This window comes from Magallana gigas, chromosome 10, assembly GCF_963853765.1.
Source record: "Magallana gigas chromosome 10, xbMagGiga1.1, whole genome shotgun sequence".
NCBI lineage: Eukaryota > Metazoa > Mollusca > Bivalvia > Ostreida > Ostreidae > Magallana > Magallana gigas.
In genome coordinates, this window is record NC_088862.1 from 20,145,344 (window position 1) to 20,168,271 (window position 22,928).

Sequence of the window (22,928 nt, forward strand, 5' to 3'; positions counted from 1 at the left end):
AGATACATTGATATTTCCCTCCACATGAACCTAACCATCAGATACATTGATATTTCCCTCCACATGAACCTAACCATCAGATACATTGATATTTCCCTCTACATGTACCTAACCATCAGATACATTGATAATTCCCTCTACATCTACCTTACAATCAGATACATTGATGTTTCCCTCCACATGTACTTAACGATCAGATACATTGATATTTCCCTCCATATCTACCTAACCATTAGATATTTACCTCCAGTTATGTAACAGTAATTTCACAAGTCAAAAATACAATTTATTAAAAGACAAACTTAAATACATCAAAGGTTTTTACATGTATTGTAGTAAAAAAAAAAAAAAAGCAAAAATTATACAAGTAATATGTCCTTAAAAATAACTTCAGTGATCCCTTTGCATTGACATTAACAGGCAACTGCTATACATGAACAGTCAATAATCATTTTTGCAGGAGCACCATGTTTATATACAGTTTTCACAGTATTTCTATGCTACATTTATAATCCTTATCATTAATATATATAAAATCTTCAATTTGGATCTCTCTTTGCCAATTTAAAAACGAAAGTTAACTCTCATCTTGACACTCTGCACATCACTCTAGTAAGCTGAGGAGTCATTGCGGTACATTGTACATCTCCTTGCTGCAACCTTCAAAACTTTACAATAAATTCCAAACCACATACATTTTAATTGCAGAGAAACATCTAGCTTCTAAAAAGTATTGTGTTCATTTTCCCTTCATATATCGAATTTGATTTTCCAAAGAGATAAATTAAGGAATATGGTCAAAAAAGAATTAAAAATAAACGTAAAATATTGGTCCAAAAACAAAAGTAGGCATCACTCATGTATAAAGCCTATATAAAGGATGGCTTCATGGCATAAATATACATCAGTTACAACTCAAATCATCTGAATAATATCAAATCATACAGTCTTCACTTTAACTAAAACAAGTACAGTATATCTACACCAAAAACTTAAACAATTCCATACAAACATAAACACAATAAACATACAGATTTGCTTTAATTTGCACTTCTGTTTTTTTTGCACTGTGATATTGCTTTAACCCAGGAGAACTTCTTAGATAATACTATAATGCCACATCGACAGCAAACCGAATAGGGGATGTCCGAGTATCAACAGCTTTTCCCAATAATTATCCTAAAACTTCAATTCTGCTATGACTTAAAATGTCTAATGAGCTCTTTGAATGACATAATTTAGAGAAGACAGAACTTCCCATCCTTGAAATTTTACTATAGTGGTACACACAATATTATCTACAGTCTACATACTTTAATACTTTAGGTGTATATAAAAAAAAATTTCTTCATTATTTGCACAAAATAACTTAAAAGTACCCACAGTAAGTCAGAGAATGTTGATATCATTTACATTGGAATTCTCAAGAGTTCATGTACATGGTTTGTTTTAATGATATCTTCAAAAATATGTCAAAAATATGTCATATTTCAATGTTTAAATATTTATATATATATATATATATGAGAGAGGAAGTCTTGGTTATCAAATGACAATCTCCTATAAATATTATGCAAATTGACAACCTGAGTTAATTAAAGTAAAAAATTTTGAACAACATAAAACATTTAAATAAATACTTATTACTTTTGCACTGTGTGTAATATCTATAAATACATGTTTGTTCGATGGGAATCAAGTTATCGTATATTTTTTGACTGTTAGTTATTCCCTTTCATAACATAATAAAAATGTATTGCACTGTTGTGGAGAGACCAAAGTCGTATAAACTAATGGGACAGGCAGCTTCTGTATTCAGTATGCTTACTTCCCAAAATATCATGCACGCCATGGCAAATTTTTAGAATTCTATTCAATCCCTGTGAAATTTAGTGCAATTTATTCATTATTTATTATCCCTTGTTAATTCTACATGTAACTTTTTGGGGAGTTTATTTTTTAAACATATATTGTAAATAAGTTCAAATAAAAAGTTAACATTTTTTATTGTTCTATAAAACTAAATTTTACTTTAACTATTTACCACTGCTTTTTATGTTATTTAAATGGTAATATTTACCGGTACTTTAATATTGATAATTATGAACAGCCTCTTTCATCATATCAAAATTTAATCTTTTAAATATACTGTAGGAAGAATGGACCTAAGTTGAACAAATTTTAGAGTGAGAAAAAATTAGGGTGAACACATTTTAGGGCAAATGAACATACATTCCATGAAATTACATTCTGAAGACTTGCAATAGTTGCATGTCCCATTAGTTAGTATATACGCCCTTGGGAGAGACAGAATTCTGGGAGATGGTGTTCTGTTTAACTTTCCATAGCTTCAAAGTCACATGTCCATGATCTTGGGATCAGATAATCCAGAAAGTTGTCCTGCCATTGAAAAGTATATTATATAACTTAAATGACATGTTTAGTATACTATACCAATGTGTGTTGATCAATCTTAATCAGTATAAGATCTGTATCATTAATAAAGACATTCAGAGGGCTTTACCCAATTCATCATCATAGTGAAGAAACAGTTATTGGTACAACTTAGACTGAATCACAACCATCAGTTATTTTAAGGTATAAAATTACTTCACTGAATACTTTAAACAACATACATTTATGTCTAATAACAAGCAAAAGAGACCCTCTTCAAATGGACACTATTGAAATCCATTTTGCTGACCATTCAGACAGCAATTTTATTTCAAATCAATGACTTAAATAAATCTGATATTTGTTTCAAAATCAACACAAAATACCCCTCTCCAAGCATGGCAGTTTAGAAAGGTTTCACAGTTCATTTAAACCCATTACCCCAAGTACAAATCCCCATATTTACCGTGTTTTCGGGACACCTCTGTCTGGCGTACCATTCCAGACTGTATAGACACATCAACATTCCATTACCCATGATCAACATCAACCACAGGAAGACGTTCCAGCCACGACCAACTCCCTTAAAGAAGATGAAGCCAACTGCAAAAGAAAAGCTCACGGCTGATGTAATCATGACACAGGAACTAAAACTTTTAGGAATTTCTCTCTAACCATTTTATAGTTGTACCTTTAGGTGTGAAAATATCAACCAGATGACTAAATAACACATTTACTAGAGATTTCCTAGTATTACACAAATTCCTTGATTCAACTGTTAATAGTTTCAAATCGTGAGAATTAATATAAAATCATGAGCACTGTAATTCTGTTATAATTTCATAGAATTTACAACTGTCAAAAAAATAAGAAATAAAAAAGATAAAAATCCACAGGAGGTGCTTCTTGCAATTAATTAGGTATCTACAGAATTTAAAATTCATTTGATTAAAATTACAAAATATTTAATGTCAACAAGATTCACTGTCAATATTGCTTCACTTACATCCTGCTCCCATGAACATGACGAATAAGACTGGATAGAAGAACTTGAAGCACATGATCAACACGTACTCGTGGGCCACGGCCGAGATTAAGAACACACACGCCATGGCCAGCGACCGCCTCTGTGGGAAGAGCTGCAAAGGAGGAGCAAGATAAAATTGAAAAAATTGTGTTTCTTATGTGCACAAAGATCAAATATATCATCATAATGTCACTGGTGTAGGCCTTTAAGTAAGATATGGTATACAATAATACACTTTTGTAGGAAACTAGATATAGATATATAATGCCAGAGGATGTCCCTGATCAACGAAAAAATACAAATCCACTTGCAAGGTAACATTATCAACTAAATCATGTTTTCAATAAGCTGGCTGCATCACATGTTCAGTACTGCAAGGTGACCGTTAGTTCACCTTTGAGATGTCCTTGTAGATGTAGGTGTACAGCCAGTCGTGGACCACGATGTTCCACGTCCTGTAGTAGTTGGCAAAAGATGTGGAATTCCACCAATCCTGCAACATAAAATGGTTTCATTTCAATTACATAAGGACTTTATTCTCAGTTTTGTTTCATACAAAGTATCAGTACTGGGCATTAGAAAGCTTAGAAATGAGGAGAACATTTCAGTTGAAATATGTGTTTCGTTTAATTTCAGCAAGTTGCAGGAATTTGATAAAAAGGTACAGACATTTACAAATTACTGGTTAAAGGCCTTAAAACTTATCCTACCTGATCTTCAAGTCACAGAATATATATGAGTAATAATATGTAAACCATAATATATATTGATAAGTATGAACAAACCTTGTAAAACATTCTGTCAGCAAAAGTCATCATTTCGGCAAAGGCATTAAACCATGAATGTAAGATAGCAAAGAAACCTGGAAACCAGAGGACAGAGAACTAATCTACTGTACATGTTACAGAGAGAAAACTACTGATGTATATCACCCCTGTGAATGTGTTCGGAATGTTTTCTTTATCGTTGCTAAGAATGTAATAAATCCAGAGGTGCTCGAATGAAAGTTCACAAGACTTCACCGAGATTTGTTCAGTTCCTGTGAAATTTCGAGCGGAAGTATAAGCAGGATAAGCACGATTTTTACTGCGAAACTGAAAGGGTCAAATAAAACCATGTGGTCTAAACTTTAAATGACAATAACATTCGCAGGGGTGTATATAAATGTATGTAAACTAGGGTTAACTTGTTATCTATACACATCTTAGTTACATGTTTATGAGGGATGAGATTTAAAATAAAGAGTTAAATTGATTCAATTTCCCATAAGAACTCAGTAATACAGCTGTCTACTCACCAAGGACTAGCACCAAAGTAGCGGGTAGCATGGACCCAAAGACGGACAGGATCAGGGCTTTTGCCGTGATGTGCTCACGACCAAAGTTACGGAACACCGGCACCAGGAACCTCTCAAAGATGTAGTAGGTGTAGAAGAGACAGGCCAGGACCTGTCCAAAGTTACTGACCACATAGCTCCACCGAATGCTCTGTGTCCTGGGTACAAAAGAATTTTATTAATATGTACACTGTATATTAAAAGAAGTGCTAACAGTGTAAAACATCTAATGTACATTGTATATTAAAGGGAAGAATATACTATGGGCAGCTGCACACAAATGCAGTTTTCTGAACAATATCTCATCTTGCAAATTGATGTATCAATCAAAAGAGAGAATAAATAATATGAATCAAATTTTATCAGTGTACAAGAAAATTTCTTGATGTTGGACCTTGTTGACACTCTGGTATGACTTGCTGTGAACCATTCTTTCAACAATTCTATATATATTACTTTTTCAATGAAAAAAACATATCATGAAATTGAGTCACCGGAAACCAATTTTTACATCAGCAAATCTCAAAAAAAAGTTGCAGCTAATCAAAATTGGTTTACATTAATTCTATTGAAATGCATTTGTTTACAATAAACCCTTTGAATCATAAACCTATAATGTACGTCACCTTGGGTAGGAATCCCTGTAGACTAGGGTAGGGATAAACAGGAAGTACAGGTATTTGGAGAAATCGGGACACAGGGGGCCCTGGTTATTGTCATCTACATAAAATACAACAAACAGCATGGCGTTAATCTGCTGTGATTATGTAGAAGTTTTGTGAAAATTAGGATGGCTGAGTATAAAACAATTGCAAAGTATCCACTTGTAATAAATAAGCACTCCAAAGAAATCAACTGCAGAGTTTTAGTACGTATTCTGGAAGAAAATTTAAATGCATTAAAACCCTTTTATGTTCTGTCGTAATCCTTTACTGGCATAATCAAATTTTGTTTGATAAACAATTTACAGCATCTAGTTGACAAAGCAAAATAAGAGTTACCTTTTTTGTAAGCTAAGACTTTTGTAATATTTTCTCTCACAAAGGCATGGACCTTCATCATTAATCTGATCTGGATTCAAACAAAAATCACAAATCTTAAAATTAAAAACAAAACAAGAATAGAATTCCTGGGTCCCCCGCCGGTCAAGCAGTATACTAGTATCGAGTCTATCGACCAAGGCTGATTTTCGAACTTGACCAACGTATTAGTGGTATAAACATTTGGTATAAATTTAATGAAAATCCGTCAAAATTTGTAGGCATGAGAGCGCTTACAAGGTCAATTTTTGGATAAACTGGGGTCATTATTGTGGTCAGAGTCCCATAACTCCAACAAAAAGTATTGACCAATGCTGATTTTCGAACTTGACCAAGGTATTAGTGGTATAAACATTTGGTATAAATTTAATGAAAATCCGTCAAAATTTGTAGGCATGAGAGCGCTTACAAGGTCAATTTTTGGATAAACTGGGGTCATTATTGTGGTCAGAGTCCCATAACTCCAACAAAAAGTATTGACCAATGCTGATTTTCGAACTTGACCAAGGTATTAGTGGTATAAACATTTGGTATAAATTTAATGAAAATCCGTCAAAGTTTGTAGGCATGAGAGCGCTTACAAGGTCAATTTTTGGATAAAACGGAGTCATTATTGTGGTCATAGTCCCATAACTCCAACAAAAAGTATCGACCAATGCTGATTTTCGAACTTGACCAAGGTATTAGTGGTATAAACATTTGGTATAAATTTAATGAAAATCCGTCAAAGTTTGTAGGCATGAGAGCGCTTACAAGGTCAATTTTTTCATAAAACGGAGTCATTATTGTGGTCAAAGTTCGATAACTCCAACAAAAAGTATCGACCAATGCTGATTTTCGAACTTGACCAAGATAATAGTTGTATAAACATTTGGTATAAATTTAATGAAAATCTGTCAAAATTTGTAGGCATGAGAGCGCTTACAAAAAAGTGTGACGGACGGACACACGGACGCACGGACCCACGGACACACAGACCCACGGACACACGGACCCACGGACACACGGACCCACGGACGGACGCCCGGCATTTCTATGTCCCCGCACCGCGTTGCGGCGGGGGACAATTAAGAAGTAAACAATGATTCAACAATCTGTGAAAACAAAGCATTTATATATAGCCAGGTATAGAGAGCATTTTATTGAGATAAGTAACACAGTAGCTGTCATACTGTAAATTCCTATTCAAACGCGACGCGTTAATATTCGTGTAAACTTGCAAGAAGCACATCTCGAAAATTTTGAAATCTTGCTTTTATATTTTGTATAAGTATATAAGTAAACTACATAAACTATGACAAAAATTCAACACTAGCGATTTTAAGTTCTCGTGATTTGATAGAAAACAGCTGAATCGCAGTATTAATTTAACCCTTGCTCTGCTGAACACACATATTTGTGCGTATAAGGAAAAAACTACACTTGTCTTGTTCAAAATCATTTAAAACCCTTGCTCTGCTGTATTGTTTTTTTTGTGTTGAATATGTCTCTGGTGAATTGTTTTTAAGTACTCACGTAAAATAAGGAATCTACAGTATTCATCATTTTCTCACAGAAACATTTGCTTTATTAAATACAAGCCCCCCCCCCCGTACACTAAACATACACAACTGTGTTATCACAATGCCTGGTAATAGTTAGGGCCTCACCTGTTCAGCTATGACTTTGGAGACTGGGGGTAGAGCTATGAGCCTGTTCAGCTCTATGTTACTGGAGCTTGGGGGTAGAACTATGGGACTCACCTGTTCAGCTGTGACTATTATACTGGAGCCTGGGGGTAGAGCATTCTCCTTGATGTAGTGTATTGGCCAGACTAGAAAAACCAACTGGTAAAGGACATAGCAACACGCTCCTGCAATGTCATATCCACCTGAAAATATAATCAGCCATAAATAGTAGGACATTATTGAAGGGGCATGGTCACGATTTAGGTTAAATTCTATTTTTCTGTTTTTAATACACTGTATTTCCAATGCTTTAGGAATGCATTACTAATTATCAAATCAAGTTTGAGAGTCATTCATAGTGTTATATTTATACATCTACCAAGTATTATTCCCTGTATTTCTTACGGAAACTTATAGTTAATTCATAGCTCTATAGAAACAGCCAGACTGAAATTGACACGCCCTGTTAATCGATTGGCCTAAATTTGGACTGTACGAAATAATCGTGATGATGTCAGATTCAAAGTCTCACAGGAGATGATTTGCCTGTTTCTTTTAGCTAACGTACTTTTGTAAATTAACAGTAATTTAGTGAATTTCACTTACTTTTCACAATCAATTTATTAATTAACTAAAAGAAAGATTTTAATTAAAAACCATAGAATGCTTTTTTTGATGATTCATGCGGGTTATGAAGTAGTGATCATTGCAGAAAAAATGGTTTTTTTCTGCAATGTCGCTACCTTTATATCCCCCATAAATCACCAAAAAAAAAGCATTTTATTGTTTAAATAAGCAAGGCTCACAACTCTTTGTCATGTAAACAAGGCTTGTGCCCTGTTTTTGCTTACATAAGTTCAATATACCTGTTATAAATCTTTTTCAAGCTGATTTGTCTTTCTTCTAATTCATTTTAAGCATAAATCAACAGTTTCTAACTTTTAATAAATTTATTCCCGGTCTTAACATTCAATTTTTACTTTAAGATTCAAAATGTAAACAAAAGGCTTGTTTGCATAGCAAAGAATTATAAGCTCTGTAACTCACTATAACTCAATGAATGACACTCAAATTTTGGTTGCCTATTAAAAGGCCTTACCAAAGCACTGTTAACATATAAATCAGGAAAAATAATTTTTGACCAAAATCGTGACCATGCCCCTTTAAAATCATAATAGAATTACTGGTAAGTTTATTGCACTCTGGTACCAGGGTGGCAATAGCCATCCTCTGCACCAATACTCCTTCATAAAGTTGCTTGACATATTGTTTGCGTGCACATACTTCCTAGGATACATTGTACCAGGGTTGACTGACCTATTTTTTGGCCGGGTGTCCTATTCATGGACCAGTAGTAGAAGCCCGGGTATACGACCAGCAGCGTGGACAGGTTCATACACATCCACAGCTCCATCACCTTGGAGAACTTTCCCATACCGTACCGGATCAGGTCAAAGTTCAGGTTCAACCTACAAACATACTCATAAATAAAACCATATTGTATCAGGTCAAAGTTCAAAGTAAACCAACAGACATAATCGTACATATGATCATACTGTATCACGCAGCACTGTTAAGTCTTACTATGAAAATATCAACGAATTTAAACATTCATAAAATGATGCATCTATTATTACAAAATATTTATGTATAGTTTTTTTATCTTGATATAAATTTGATATGAAATGAAACAGCATAGTAAATGCTTCTTTGTATGACACGTACTTGACTTATTGTGGTCCCCCTATTTGAAAGTCATGTGATATGTGTTAATAATTCTTCAGAATGGAGGTCATGAACAAACTTCAATATCGCAAGGACATACCCTTATTTAAATTAAAAATCTAAATGATAATTAAATTATACTTATCTAGTATAGTCTGAAAAGTGCTGCTACTTGGTATAGAGTTCATCCTTTATTAGAATAAATATCAAAGAAAGGAGCTCCTGTTGAAATTTATATGACCTTGGATTAATATCTAACACTTGTTAATTCATTCTACAAATTTCATCAATGCAGCAGCACTTTTTGATAAATTAAACATTCCCTTAATATATACCCAAAAGATTATAATGATCTGTTAAGTGTATGCTCTTGTAAAATGTGGATTTAGATAGACTTCCCCATGTCAAACACATCGAACTTGTACGTAAAACTCTCAAGAGAAGAAATAATACACCCTCTAAAAAATAATTACATGCTGGATCAAAACATGCATAGTGAATAGGATTTAATTGTATAATAATTGTTTTAAGATTATGCTTCGTTTATTTTCAAAATGCATTTTTCCACGTTAAAAAATTGATTGATCCGCCTCTCTCTACTTATAATATGCGTCAAAATTCACAGTATGACGTCACATCGACAAGCGCATAGCAATCAGTCAGTTGTTGGACTTATTTGACCAAAAAGTTGCACACAGAGGTAATCTTCAATGTAGTTTAATGTGTTTGTACCCATTACAACCTGGAATTATTTTATTTTTGAGCATTTTGGATGGCTTGTTGTTTTGTGTGATGTCAAAGATTAAGGCTCAACCTGCAAAAATAATCTCACATCTGATAAGTCAAGTACATGATTTCATAAATAAATTACATACATGCAGCGTCCATCCCTTTTTTTTATGTGCTGCAAATTTATACAATATTTGAAGTAAATCTGTTTATATACTTTTTTATTTTTTTTGGTACATGTATATAACCAGTATTAAGTTTTCTATGTTTTATTTTTTGTGAATATGAAATAATAGAGGAAAATGTTCATCAAGACAAAATAATCATGAACAAGAGATGTTTGTGAAACACTTATGCCCCCCCTCCTATGGAAACATCCACAAAGAAAATGAATGTAAACTTCAAATAACTGGAATTTTTCTAAGTCCAAGGGCCATAACTCTGTCAAAAATTGCTCGATCGTACCCCATATCGAACTTAATCTAAATATTATCATGATAAACCTGCATACCAAATTTCATTTCAATATGTTAATCCTCTGCGAAGAAAATGAATGGAAACTGTTTGGTAGACCGACCGACAGACCCGACCGACCGACAGTCAGCAGCAAAGCAATGCCCTCCCTTCTTCGAAGGGGGGCATAATAAGGATACATTTACATTTGTAAAGCTTTCTAATATGAACCTATAGAATAGCGAAAACGTTCAATTCTGTGTGAACGTTTCCGTGACATCACAATGATAACCGCATGCTTGACGGTTGCAATACTGTAAACGCAAAAGCACCTTACATAAATAATTCTGAACGATTTGCCATTCTAAAATGAAAATATTATATATATAATATATTCTTAAATGAACTGCAACACTTCCTGCCTTTAAATTTCCTGATGCGCATACTTAAAATATTTTATGATGCTAACAGCCATTAACTTACTCATTTGAAGTAAAAAATCAGATACATGTAGATGTACATGGATATTCAAACATTTTATATATAATTTTTTAAAAAATCTAACAGTTTTATCAATTTTTGTAGAGAAACGATTCGATTTTCATAAACTTTTATAAATTAAATACATACTTGTTTTTGAGTACAAGATTAATTGTCACTGCAAAGTTGTCAATAAATTAATAGTTAGAAATACACAAGTATGTGATAATGACCCTCACAACTAACAGGTGATCAATATTTGTAGTCCTAGACTTCAATGTCCATTTTTCATTGCGTGAAATCATGTTTGGTTATACAAAAGAAAAGAATGATATTTTTAATTTATTGATTTTGTTAACAAAGAAATATATATATTTTACAAATAAAAAAAAAAGCTCAAGCCTTTTTATCAGTGAACTCAATATATTTTATATCATTTGATAGAGAAAAAGCATGGCTAGTAAAATGATGTTACATAAATTCACTACAAAATGGATAATGCTTGATAACTTTTTAACAACACTTGTATAATATATTGATTTTTTTAAGTTTTTTTTGTTAAATTTTTTCATCATCCAAATACAACTAACATGTATGCATAACAAAGAATGAAAATAATTTCAAAGTGATAAATATACTAGTGTGTAATTTTCTTGTAATGACTTTATACATTTTGAATGTGTGCAAGTGAAAGAGTGTGTGACTGTTTGTCTTCTCTCTCCATGTTTTGTTCAATAATTCATAAAATGTAAATATAAAAAAATATTTGTAGTCCTAGAGGTATGTTTATCTTCATACCATGTATATACAGGTGTCATAACAGTATTTCACTGATGGTTCACGTCAAAACATGGCTGAAGCAAAATAATTTCCGAATTCCCCTTTAAATTCACGACAGAAGCTGAATTTTTTAATGAGATGAAGAACAATGTGTAAGAGGTCTAACTATCCCAGTTTTGTAATAATGCGATGTCATTTGAATTTTTGATGCGTGTTGTTTCCGGAGGGGGGTGAAAAGGCCCATGCTTGAATTTCAAGCACATGTGTAAATTTGAGGTAAACAAAGGCTCATGCCTTGCTGGATGCACGTGTGTATTTTGCTAGAAAATTGTAATGAAGTGTTGTTTAAAAAGATGTCAAGAGAACTTTTTCCAGAAGTTCGTTTTGAATTTTTAATCTGTATCTAAAGTTGGGCAATTTTGGTAAGGATATATAGAAAAATTTAATACTGTAGTGACACCTATATGCATTGACACCACGTCCAGACGTTCTTACCTCCCTTCATTTATCAGGTCGTACACCAGCGTGTTGAGACTGAACACAATCAAGATGGCCACAAAGATATGATATATAGTCTTTACATCTTTTATCTTGAAAAGATCACTGAAAATTAAAAACATTTCAATCTGAGAAAACTACTGTAAGTTATAAATACTTCTTCACTAACAGGAGTATTCATTTTCTTTAACAACTAGAAATAATCTTTAAGATACTTATTAAACTTTAAACAAGCATGTAGAAAGAAATTTCACATATGATTTTATTTTTATCATACAAATTAAGAGCAGAGAAAGATAGTTAACTAAATGACTAACTAACAGTTACATAAGTTAATATACGAACTAAGTTAATAAATGACTGTGTACACATACGTCAGTACAGAGCTCCTGGGCATAAACACTTTGTCTGGGAGTTCTCCATCTTCTCTCTTTTTTCTGCTACAAAGCATAGCTCAGATCAGTTATACATTAAACAATAAAAAACTCATTAGGTCAATTCATGTGAAAAAATTAATATTTCTTAAATCTAACAGTTAATTTTATTCATGGTGCGAAAAAAACAGGTGTGGTTTTTTGTTGGTTTTTTTTATTTGTTTTTGTTTTAATTGCTTCATGATGATAATAAGATTCATGATGATAATCAAGATTCAATCTCTTGATATTAAAAATTAATTAGCAAAATTGATTAACTTAAAAGAAAAATCTCTGGTTGATATGTTTCAAAACTATTTACATTTTTCCACCCCCTTCCCCCCTCCATTTCACTGAATTTTCATTGACCATGCAGTACTAGTAACTTCCAAGGTGAACACCCTCCCCCTAATACCCTGGTACAGACAAACACTGATAAGATTAGCTTATCATACAGAGGCTAGTAACCTTGTCTGTCAATCTTTTACCTTGTAATGGTCAATGAACTTTGATTGGTAAACGTTGTAAAAGGCAAGTGACCTTTTCATAAACAAGCTTGAGCTAGTAAACTTCAGGGTTGTCTCTATGACCCAGGAGACGGGGAATTCCCCCGCCTATAATGCCTTAATTACCCGGCTATTATTGCATTTCAACACAATATAGCTATAAGCAAGACCTTTAGACCCCCCTTCTACTTTTTTATTTCATCCATCTACTTCAATTTTTAAAGACAACCCTGAAACTTTATTGTGAATCTTTTAACTACACAATAAAATGGCAAAACAGTAATAACATGTGCATGCTTATATCTACAACAATTGCTGAATCTTACACAAAATAAGACATGTAATGTTAAACTTGGTATGTGTTCATCCCTCTATAATATCATCATTTTTGCATGCTATACATGTAATAATTATATATACATATATATATAATTATGAAGTACATATATATATAATTATGTCATAAACACACTTGTCTGGTGTTTATTTTTGTACACATTATTAAAAATGTTAACTTGAAGGCAAATTATGTAAAAGGACTATTTGTAAGTGTTGTCAAGTGAATTGTAACACCATGCTGTGTTATATATAAGGAACATCAATTTAACTCTATATTTGAGCTCACAGTTCAGCTGACTTAATTAAGTACTGGTACTGTAATAGCATGGTCTTCATTACCACACACATTCCCCATCATCAAACTGGGATTTCACATTTCATTATAGATACATGTATACATATATTTTTACATCCATTTTTATCTACAACTTATAAATGCTATTGTGAATTTGATATTGTGGAGTAAGGTGCAACAATTAGTTAATAAAATTTGGCTCTATTAAGTAAATCTAAGTTAAAATTTCATACACTTAATATCAAAATGAAAAGTTTATTCAGTATCTTTGATATTTTCTATTATAGCTATTGATATATGCTAGACTTGTTAGAATCATATTTCCTGAAAAAGAAATTCAAAAGACTGCATTTGCCTGTTAGTTGAAAATTAATATAAGCATGTCTACAAAATTTTAAGTGCACAACAAAAACAAAACTACTTGAAGAAAATAGATAAAACATTGCATAGTTATGCCCCAACATGAACACATTCAAGGCCGGGATTTCTATGTATTTGCTAAGCACATCTTGTGGAGAGAGTGGTGCTTGTAAGAACTTGATACCTTATGATATATATATTGAAATGTTTCCCTTTATTGTTAGTTATACATCATGATATTATTTTCCTGTTCTGTACATGTAGGATAAAGAACATAACGGAAGATGACGAAAGTTGGAGTCCAATTAATTGATTAAAGTGAAAAGGTAACACAGATACCATAATCAGGTCAGGGCTTGTTGTCGAAGCTTCAAAACATACCAAAGACTCGGCCCATTTACTCAATTGTTTTTTGGTTTGTGGAATTTAGAAATACCAGGTACCAGGTGCAGCTAGTACATGCATCTGTCATATATTAAACATAATGCACTGTTTTTCATTTAGTACAAATCCATCTATGAATAAGTATAAAATAATCAAAATTAAGCTCTCTATCTGTTTTATGGCACCTGCCTGCCCCCAAAAATATTAGATAAACAGTAAAATGTGACAAAATTTTACATACATCATACTTTCATGCCTAGATTCTGAAACACTAAAATAAAACAGAAATGTATTTTTTAGAAATTACATAAGTCATCAAGACAATTACCAAGTCTCTCGATTAATTAAGCAACTGCCAACACCTACACAGAGATACTAAAACATTAAGAAACACAGAATCTAAAAACTTTTATATACAAGGTTTACTACATGAACAAAACATGCACAGTCTTATTTAGATTTTTGGATGCCAAAAACTGTTACAGTTTACAAGACTGAAGCTTCTTCTTAAACCAACTCTCAAACCAGGCAGCTTTCTTGCCCTTCACAGACTTCCATACTTACAAGTACCACCAGGCTCCTGGACCACAAAATCAAGCGATCATTTGATTGGCCAGTCTTGTTTTTCTACCACATATTCCTTTTGTAAAAGTAAGGCAGAGTTGGAAAGTCACTTTGTTAAAGTTTTATGGCCCCGGGGCCAGGTCTAAGTTTTATGGCCCCAGGTCAAAATTAGTTTTATGGTTTTAGGGTTTGGTCTAGGGTTTTATGGCCTGGGCCGGCCTGCATGGTCTTAGTTTTATGGCCTTGGGGCCTGTTGGTCGTGTCCTACCTGGGTCGGAGTTCTGAGAAGCTGACGTTGTTAGACAGTCCCTCCTTCCCCTCCATCTGCTCCACGTCCTCAAGGAACCCATCCACCAGTGCGTCAAGCTCTTGGAGAACTGTTTGTCTAAGGTCCTGCTTTAGTTGCTGTCAATGAAATGTCAAAGATGGGTTCTGCCTCCAGGATCATGAAGCTGACTTAAATCTTAACTCAGTCAATAAATTTGCACTTAAATTTTAAGATTGTTCTTAAAGGGGCATGGTCATAATTTTGGTCAAATTCTATTTTTATGTATTTATTATTTATAATGCATTTCTAATGATCAAATAAAATTTGAGAGTCATTCGTAGAGTTATAAGCAAGATACAGGGCTCACAATTCTTTGTCATGTTAACAAGGTTCGAGCCCTGTTTTTGTTTACATGCGTTCATTATACAAGTACAAAATTTTTTTCCAGCTTATTTTTACATAGCGAAGAATTTCAAGCTCTGTAACTCGCTTATAACTCAACAAATGACACTCAAACTTTAGTTGCCTATTAAAAATGCATTTCTGAAGCATTGTAAATATTAAAATTGGAAAAATAATTTTTGACCAAAATCGTGACCATGCCCCTTTAAAGTGGATCACAAAAAACTGACTCAGGGTTAAGTCTAACATATTGTCTTAAATTGTAAGACTGCTATTAGGCAGATTGTTACTAAGTTAGTTCAGAATGTTGGATTTTTAAGAAGGAAGGATCAGCAAGGAAGGTCTCTCCCTCGTCCTTGGGTTTTTCGAGACCATCATTGGAGACAGACAGACGACAAACTCTTTATCTACTCCTCTCTCTCTCTCTCTCTCTCTCTCGTTTCCATAACTATATCATTAATATCATTAAATATCACCCATCTCTCTGTTTTTCTATAATGTGAAAGCTATAGAAATAAATTATCATCAGTTTAATCATTGTGGTTGTCCTCTGACTTTTAATGATGTATGCAGTTTAAATGTCACTTAAAAGTTGCATTAATTTGTCTTTTATACACATTCAATAAATCTATTTTAACAAATTCGGTCGAAAAATTGTTTGAGTTACTATGACGTTTAAGCTTAGACAAATCTTAGCTAAGTTTGTTCATAGATCGTTTTGTGATCCACTTAAGTATTAAGCAATCTTATCTAAGTCTAAATCTTAGATTCAAGACAAAATTCTACCTTAAATTTAAGACAGTTTCATGATCCCAGAGCCTGGCCTCTAGGCCATAAAACTTAGACCAGCTCATTTTTTATCTCAGTCTCACTATTCACAAAATTTTTTTTTTGGAAATGTAAGATTTAGATAAAAAGTAAGCTCATTTAAGTTCAGAGTTAATGGTGTAAGAAGAGCTTATAAATATATTGTGTTTTGAAAAATTACAGTTGCCAATAAATGTACTGAGTCCACCTCCACCTTAATGGGTAAGTTCCACAGTTGTTTATTTTCTGCAGTATGTTGCAGGTTTGAAAAATCTGCAGAAATTAAAATTGCAAAATATTCTTATATCGTTTATTAAATTATTCACAAATTGCGATGGTTGCCATATCAACCGGTTTTCAGTTTGTATTCTCAAATGAGGTCGGTATGTTACACACAGTGTTATTGCCCAAAATAACCTCGTAAAATCATCACCTCGTAATATCATTACATTTTACAGACTGATCGATTCTCTCCAAAAGTAAGGAACAGTTTTAGGGGGAAGCAAGCCTATGTATTTTGTAAGACTTTTTTAAAACTTAGAAATATAATATAAATCTCTCTCTCTCTCTCTCTCTCTCTCTCACAAAAATTCTTTGATGTTAGTTAATAACTGTCAAAATATCACTAAGTTGACAATGATGCAAGGTACTGGTATGTGTAATTCTTCAATGCTGCTCTCGCCACAACGGTAGCACAGTAAACTATATTACGGGGTATAATATAAAATGGGGATTTTTACAATTCTAAGAAGTTTAGATATGGAAACACAGTTTTGTGTGTAAGAGTAAGTGATTGGTGTACTGACAGGTTCTCTTCTACAGTTGGTGTTTGACAAGGACCAACCCTCTTTGCTCTGCTCATCAACGATCTCTCAAAAGAAGTTAAAGAAATGGGTATAAGTATAATGGTGAGTGACATCAATTTAAGTATCTTATTGAATGCTGATGACATTGCTCTTTTATTTGACTCTAAAGAAAATACGCAAAACATCCTGGATACTGTGTCTAACTGGTGTGCAAGTGGCGTCTTAATATAAATACGAAGAAAAAAAAACAGCAATTGTACATTTTCAGTAAAAAGTATCCCATAGCAATTTTCATTTCAAACTTAACAACAATATTGTCCATTACATATACAGATTATAAATATCTTAGTGTATAATTTTATGAAAAACTTAATTTCCAAAACAATGCCGATACTTTATCAAAAGCTGGTGGATGCCCTCTCGGAGGCATGGTTTCCAAAATTCGACCATATAGAGAAATAGGAATTTCAACTTTTGAAAAATTCTTAAACTGTGTAGCACCATGAATTCTGGACTATTGTAGTGAAGTGTTGGGACTCCAAAACTTTGATTCTATTAAAACGGCGTCCTTCGTTTTGACTTGGGCATTCACATGCAGATTTACAACTTTACCAGCGCTAAATGGGGAATTAGATGGACGTCTCATCACACATTGAATGATTATTTGAGTTATCCATATAACAGGGGTGCCCTTTTGGCAGCCGCCTGACATTTCACCATTTCAATGATTGGATTTTTCCTTTGGGAAACCCGAAATTTTAAAACTTTGAAAGACTTTGTCCACGCATGTTGAGGAAATAATTATCATGATTATCACAAAACTTTTTGAGAAAGAAATTATTAGTGCACTCTTTTACACTTACATGTATTTATATTTTTCATACTTTACAAATATTTCTTCTGCTCATTGACAAGACAAAGCACATCACTGCAAGATAAATGCTGACATTATATATAACATGTATATGAATAGGTAATCTGAATTGTTGCTATTAATATTTCTTAAATTTGGCATCTGTTAGACTTATGTCATTTGTTTACGTAAGAGTAAATCTGTTTTTGGAAGTCCTTCACAGAATACTTGTGCACGGTTGTATAATCATAACACAGACCTTCCAGAAAAGCAATAAATCTCTTGAGCAAGTATGTTAAAGTATACTTCATATTTGTGATGAAAGATTCTTGTAGATATTATTTTTTTGCATGATTTTACTGACAACTGCATTTTACATTGATACTAAATTATTGGAATTTGTAACGATCAAGAACATCCCTTGTTGTATTTAACTTTGTATTGTTTGAATTGTTTTGTTTTGATGTTCCCTTTCTATAGTGCTGAAACGAATGTTCGAATATTCGCAAATGAATAGTAAATTTCTAATATTCGAATTTATATTTAGCATTTGAATATTCAGTCACATGTTTAACACTCATATTATTAGCACTATAAACTATGCAGCAACCTGTTATTTCATTACGATGGAAAAGAGAATCTGGGTTTGGGAATCGTGATTTTACTCTGAACAAAAGCAAAGACAAAGCCATTTGCAAACTCTGATCAAAGACCGCCATACTTGTTTACATTGAAAGTAAAAGCAGGGTTTACATCGTATGGAGACAAACATTCTGGATTTCTTGATTCATATCAGATGATGAAATATTTGAACGAGTGCAAGTTACGGATTGTTAATATCCAAAAGTACATAGAAAGTTATTCTTTTAAGATACCTCAATATAATTTCTTTTTTGATTTAAAATATACAGGACATTTCCAGAAATAGGTTTGTTATTGGTTTTCGTAATAGTGTAATCCAACATGGAGGAAATATTTGGACTGACTTACGAAGATGCGTATCAGTCGCATACAGGAGTCAGGACTGCAGTATATTATTAAAGAAGTAATAAAGCTTTTGATTGTAATTGATTGAGATTTATAATTTTAAAAAATATGAATATAAATTGCATAAAAAAATAAACGCGCACCTAAATTAATGAATACCCATACATGTCTAAGCAGTCTACACATACTCTCACTTAGTAATATAAACTATCAAACATGCTTAAAATAACTTACAGATGACGTCTACGAATATTCGAATACGAATCTAATAGCACTCACAAATATTCGAATATTGATTTATGGTATTCGTTTCAGCACTATCCCTTTCATTATATGCATTTTCACACAAGCATTTGATATGACCTTTGTAATGTCATATCATATTTTGATTCATGTATAAGGGTCGGGTCTTCTAAGCAAATTTTAAGCACTCCCTCATGTCAAGCATAATTATAAAATACACTGCAACAACTGGATGAAAACAGAAATCAGAAATTGAATACTGACATCAAGCGACTTCAATTAATCAAATGTAAATAAAATTATATACTATTGTTCAGTTCCAACTGATCCACATAAAAATGATCACACTTATCCTAAAAAAATCCACTTTCTATGGGATATAATCAACTTGACCGATGAAAAACCATTGGCAGAAATTGTGAAAAAGGTTTTAAAGATGTTTTCCTATAGACATGTATGGTACTGATCACTGAATACATCTTGAATAGTAGACAATCAATTTATCAGATAACCAACCTGTGCTTGAGATTTGATTCTGTGGTAGCCCATTTGAGACTGCATCTTTAACCAGGTTATATCTGATCAAAAAATTAAATTCTTGTAAGTCTGTATTTATATAGATGACAAACATACCATATATACATGTACGTAGTGAATCATGATTCTTTATACAATAACATGCAACATATATTACATAAGTGATAAGCGATTGGCTGTTCGGTCGCTCTAAAACGCGTTTGCCCTTGACGTCGTTCGCTCTACTTTTCGTTCGCCCTAGGTCCATTCGCTCTTGACGCCGTTCGCACTGTGTCCGTTCGCCTTAATTTTATATAGGATTAATTAATTTATATATTATTGTGTATTCTGGTCAATTTAAACATTTTGAAAGATAAATATATAATTAATGAAAACAATACCGCCCTTTCTACTTCTACATAATAATCACCATGGTTGACAGTAGTTTGATACAGTAACATGTTCCATTTCCGTATATATCTCATTTAGAGATCAAAGGATTGTGTTATGAAACTTCTTTAAAGATAGAATAGGTGATAATCATCTGCTAAGCCTCTGAATGAGCCAATTAAAGTCTCAAATTCTTAAATTGTTTAAAAAACACCAAACAAATCATTATAAAAACAAGAAGACGGTTATCGACAATTTATGGCAATAAAATCTTACAATTATACCAATTACGTCTTTTTCGATGAAGGAAAAACATATTATATACGAATACTGTGGAACTGTGGAACACTTGATCAGGGGTTTCACCCCCCATTTTATACTCCAAAGAGTCTAATGTTTATATTATATTGTAATATGTGAATTATTGTAAACTGATGGGCTGTATTGCCCAAGGTTAAATTTCTGAATAAATAATATTATAATTAATAAAAGTTAAAAAGTTTTAAGTTAAAAGAAAATGAAATAACTTATAATATGGTTTATTTATAAACAAGGAGCGAACGAGGTTTAAGGCGAACGATTATTTGGGCGAACGATAATTAGAGCTAAGGGACCTAAAGCAAACGGACTAAGGTGAACATGTGGATAGGGCGAACGCACCCGATACCGTGATAAGCCCAAAATCAAATTACATAAAACACAAGAATAGAGAACTCTATATATACATTATACATGATCAGAAACAGGAAGAAAAGCTAGAGCATTGATTCAATTCCAAGGATACACACACTTAAAGTTTATAAACAAAAGGAAGTACACATGGACAACATTACACATAAGTTCTACTTCTTAAGTACTTATACTTTGACCTGGAGACATGTATAATTGTACTGTTGGCCTATATTGCTATAATTCATAAGTCTAATAATTATCGTACTATTATTTACCACACTACAGCATCTGAACAGTGATTAATAAAAATCGTATCAACCGAAGATTATTGATTTATCCTAAACATAACATCATCAATCTATCTTAAATGTGAATATTTATAGCAGTGACGCATATTCTACATTTCTGGTTCATTTTGGTACTAAATAAAATTATTTAAAAAACATTCAGAGCAGATCTCTATAAATTTGTCACTAACCTTCTCCACTTTCCCCCATCGTCTTATGAAACCCGTTTTCTGTTGGTCTGTTAGAGTTTCCTTCTGCCATTTCTCGATCCTGCGGGGTAGAAAAAAAATAAACCGTCAACGTGTTTGACAGGGATAAACAACTGATTCAGTGATTGGTCCTCACGTGCTTTCGTAGGACAGGAACCAGGCTAATGAAAAGTTAATCTACAAACCTCTCCGGTAGCTCGATTTTTCCCGGCACTTGAACCAACTATAAAAGTAACGACTCAATATCATGTCTTTCATCTACCATGTTTTCTTAAGGTTTAATGGGACATCTGTCGATATTAATGTGGATAGGTACATTATAATTGAAATACTTTCACTGGTATATATAATTTTCAAATTAAAAAAGTACTTTTAATAGTAATGTGGCATTGAATTAATTAAAACACTTTTTAACATGATTGAAACGGGGGTTTTCAGTGAATTTTTTATTGCAATACACAGAAATACACCTAATATTAAGATTAATTTTAATCAATTTTTCCTTCTGGAACAATAATTAGAAACTTCACTATCCAACAACCAAGCCCCTGTGGTTTAAGAGTGGAAGATTCATTACCCTCGCGGGATGTGCCGAGCATACTTTTTATATATATTTATATTAAGTTCACAAAGTAAAGAATTTCCTCTTTAAAAACGGTTAGTATATACGCAAAACGCTTTACGTCAGCTACAGGAAAATATAGCGCAACCGGATGCTAGACATACAACTGTATATCAAACGCTATGTATTAGATACATTTTACATTTATGTTTAAATAATGAAATACATACTATTTTGAAAATTACTGTTAAATTCATTAATGAATGCTTTGAACACAGATGTTAATTAGTCTAAGGAAATGTTAAACTGCTCTATATAGATCAGTAAAAATATATATACTGCACATGCAGTTATTGTAAACATACAATGATGTTCCTGTATATTCATTGGGCCTTTGCCAATTATTGTAATTGTGTTTGTGCCAATAAAATATTTGTATTTGGGTTCTGTATGAAAAAATATCAGAGAGTTTTGAGGCCCGTTATCAGAGAATTTCGAGGCCTTTTAGGGCCGATAACTGTCTAATATTTTGTTCATTCAGAACTGTTTGAGGCATATATCGTACTTTAAAAACACTTAAAACATTTTCGTTATGCAATCCTTTGTTATTTTAAACTATTATATAGCATAAAGTACTTGTAGATTTGAAAACAAATCCAAAAAGTTACCTGTAAGTGTCCAATAAGTTTAAAAAACTGTCCATTATTATAAAGAATGGACAGTGAAATCTGCCCAGTAAAAAATAATGGATAGTAATTGTAAACTTATTGGACAGGTACAGGTGACGTGAAATAAAACAAATACCATGCAAAGCCATACATCTGAGAACAAAATGAAATTTAATTAAGCATGCTTTGAAATATAATAATCCAAATGAATTGACACAACTCTGTAAAATAATTCAAATGCACTGGTACATGAGTGGAAAATAATCCA

The 22,928-nt window shown here is 32.7% G+C and overlaps 1 protein-coding gene across 4 annotated transcripts; it reads right to left on the reverse strand.

Moving 5' to 3' along the window:
* Positions 1–272: 272 nt before the first annotated feature.
* Positions 273–21,591, reverse strand: LOC105344142 (sterol O-acyltransferase 1). 4 transcript variants are annotated; one of them, XM_011451791.4, is made up of 16 exons: positions 21,413–21,591; positions 19,873–19,934; positions 15,259–15,395; positions 14,668–14,697; positions 12,504–12,566; positions 12,127–12,234; positions 8,782–8,933; positions 7,540–7,667; positions 5,759–5,828; positions 5,384–5,477; positions 4,719–4,915; positions 4,207–4,283; positions 3,816–3,914; positions 3,401–3,533; positions 2,861–2,997; positions 273–2,400 (listed from the first exon to the last, which is right to left on the reverse strand). In XM_011451791.4, exons 1-16 carry the CDS (start codon positions 21,480–21,482, stop codon positions 2,335–2,337), a joined length of 1,623 nt encoding a protein of 540 aa, XP_011450093.3. In that variant the 5' UTR covers positions 21,483–21,591; the 3' UTR covers positions 273–2,334. The 4 variants fall into 4 exon arrangements, with proteins under 4 accessions (XP_011450093.3, XP_011450092.3, XP_011450095.3 ...); XM_011451790.4 differs by having other exon boundaries at positions 12,504–12,569; XM_011451793.4 differs by lacking the exon at positions 14,668–14,697.
* Positions 21,592–22,928: the final 1,337 nt, after the last annotated feature.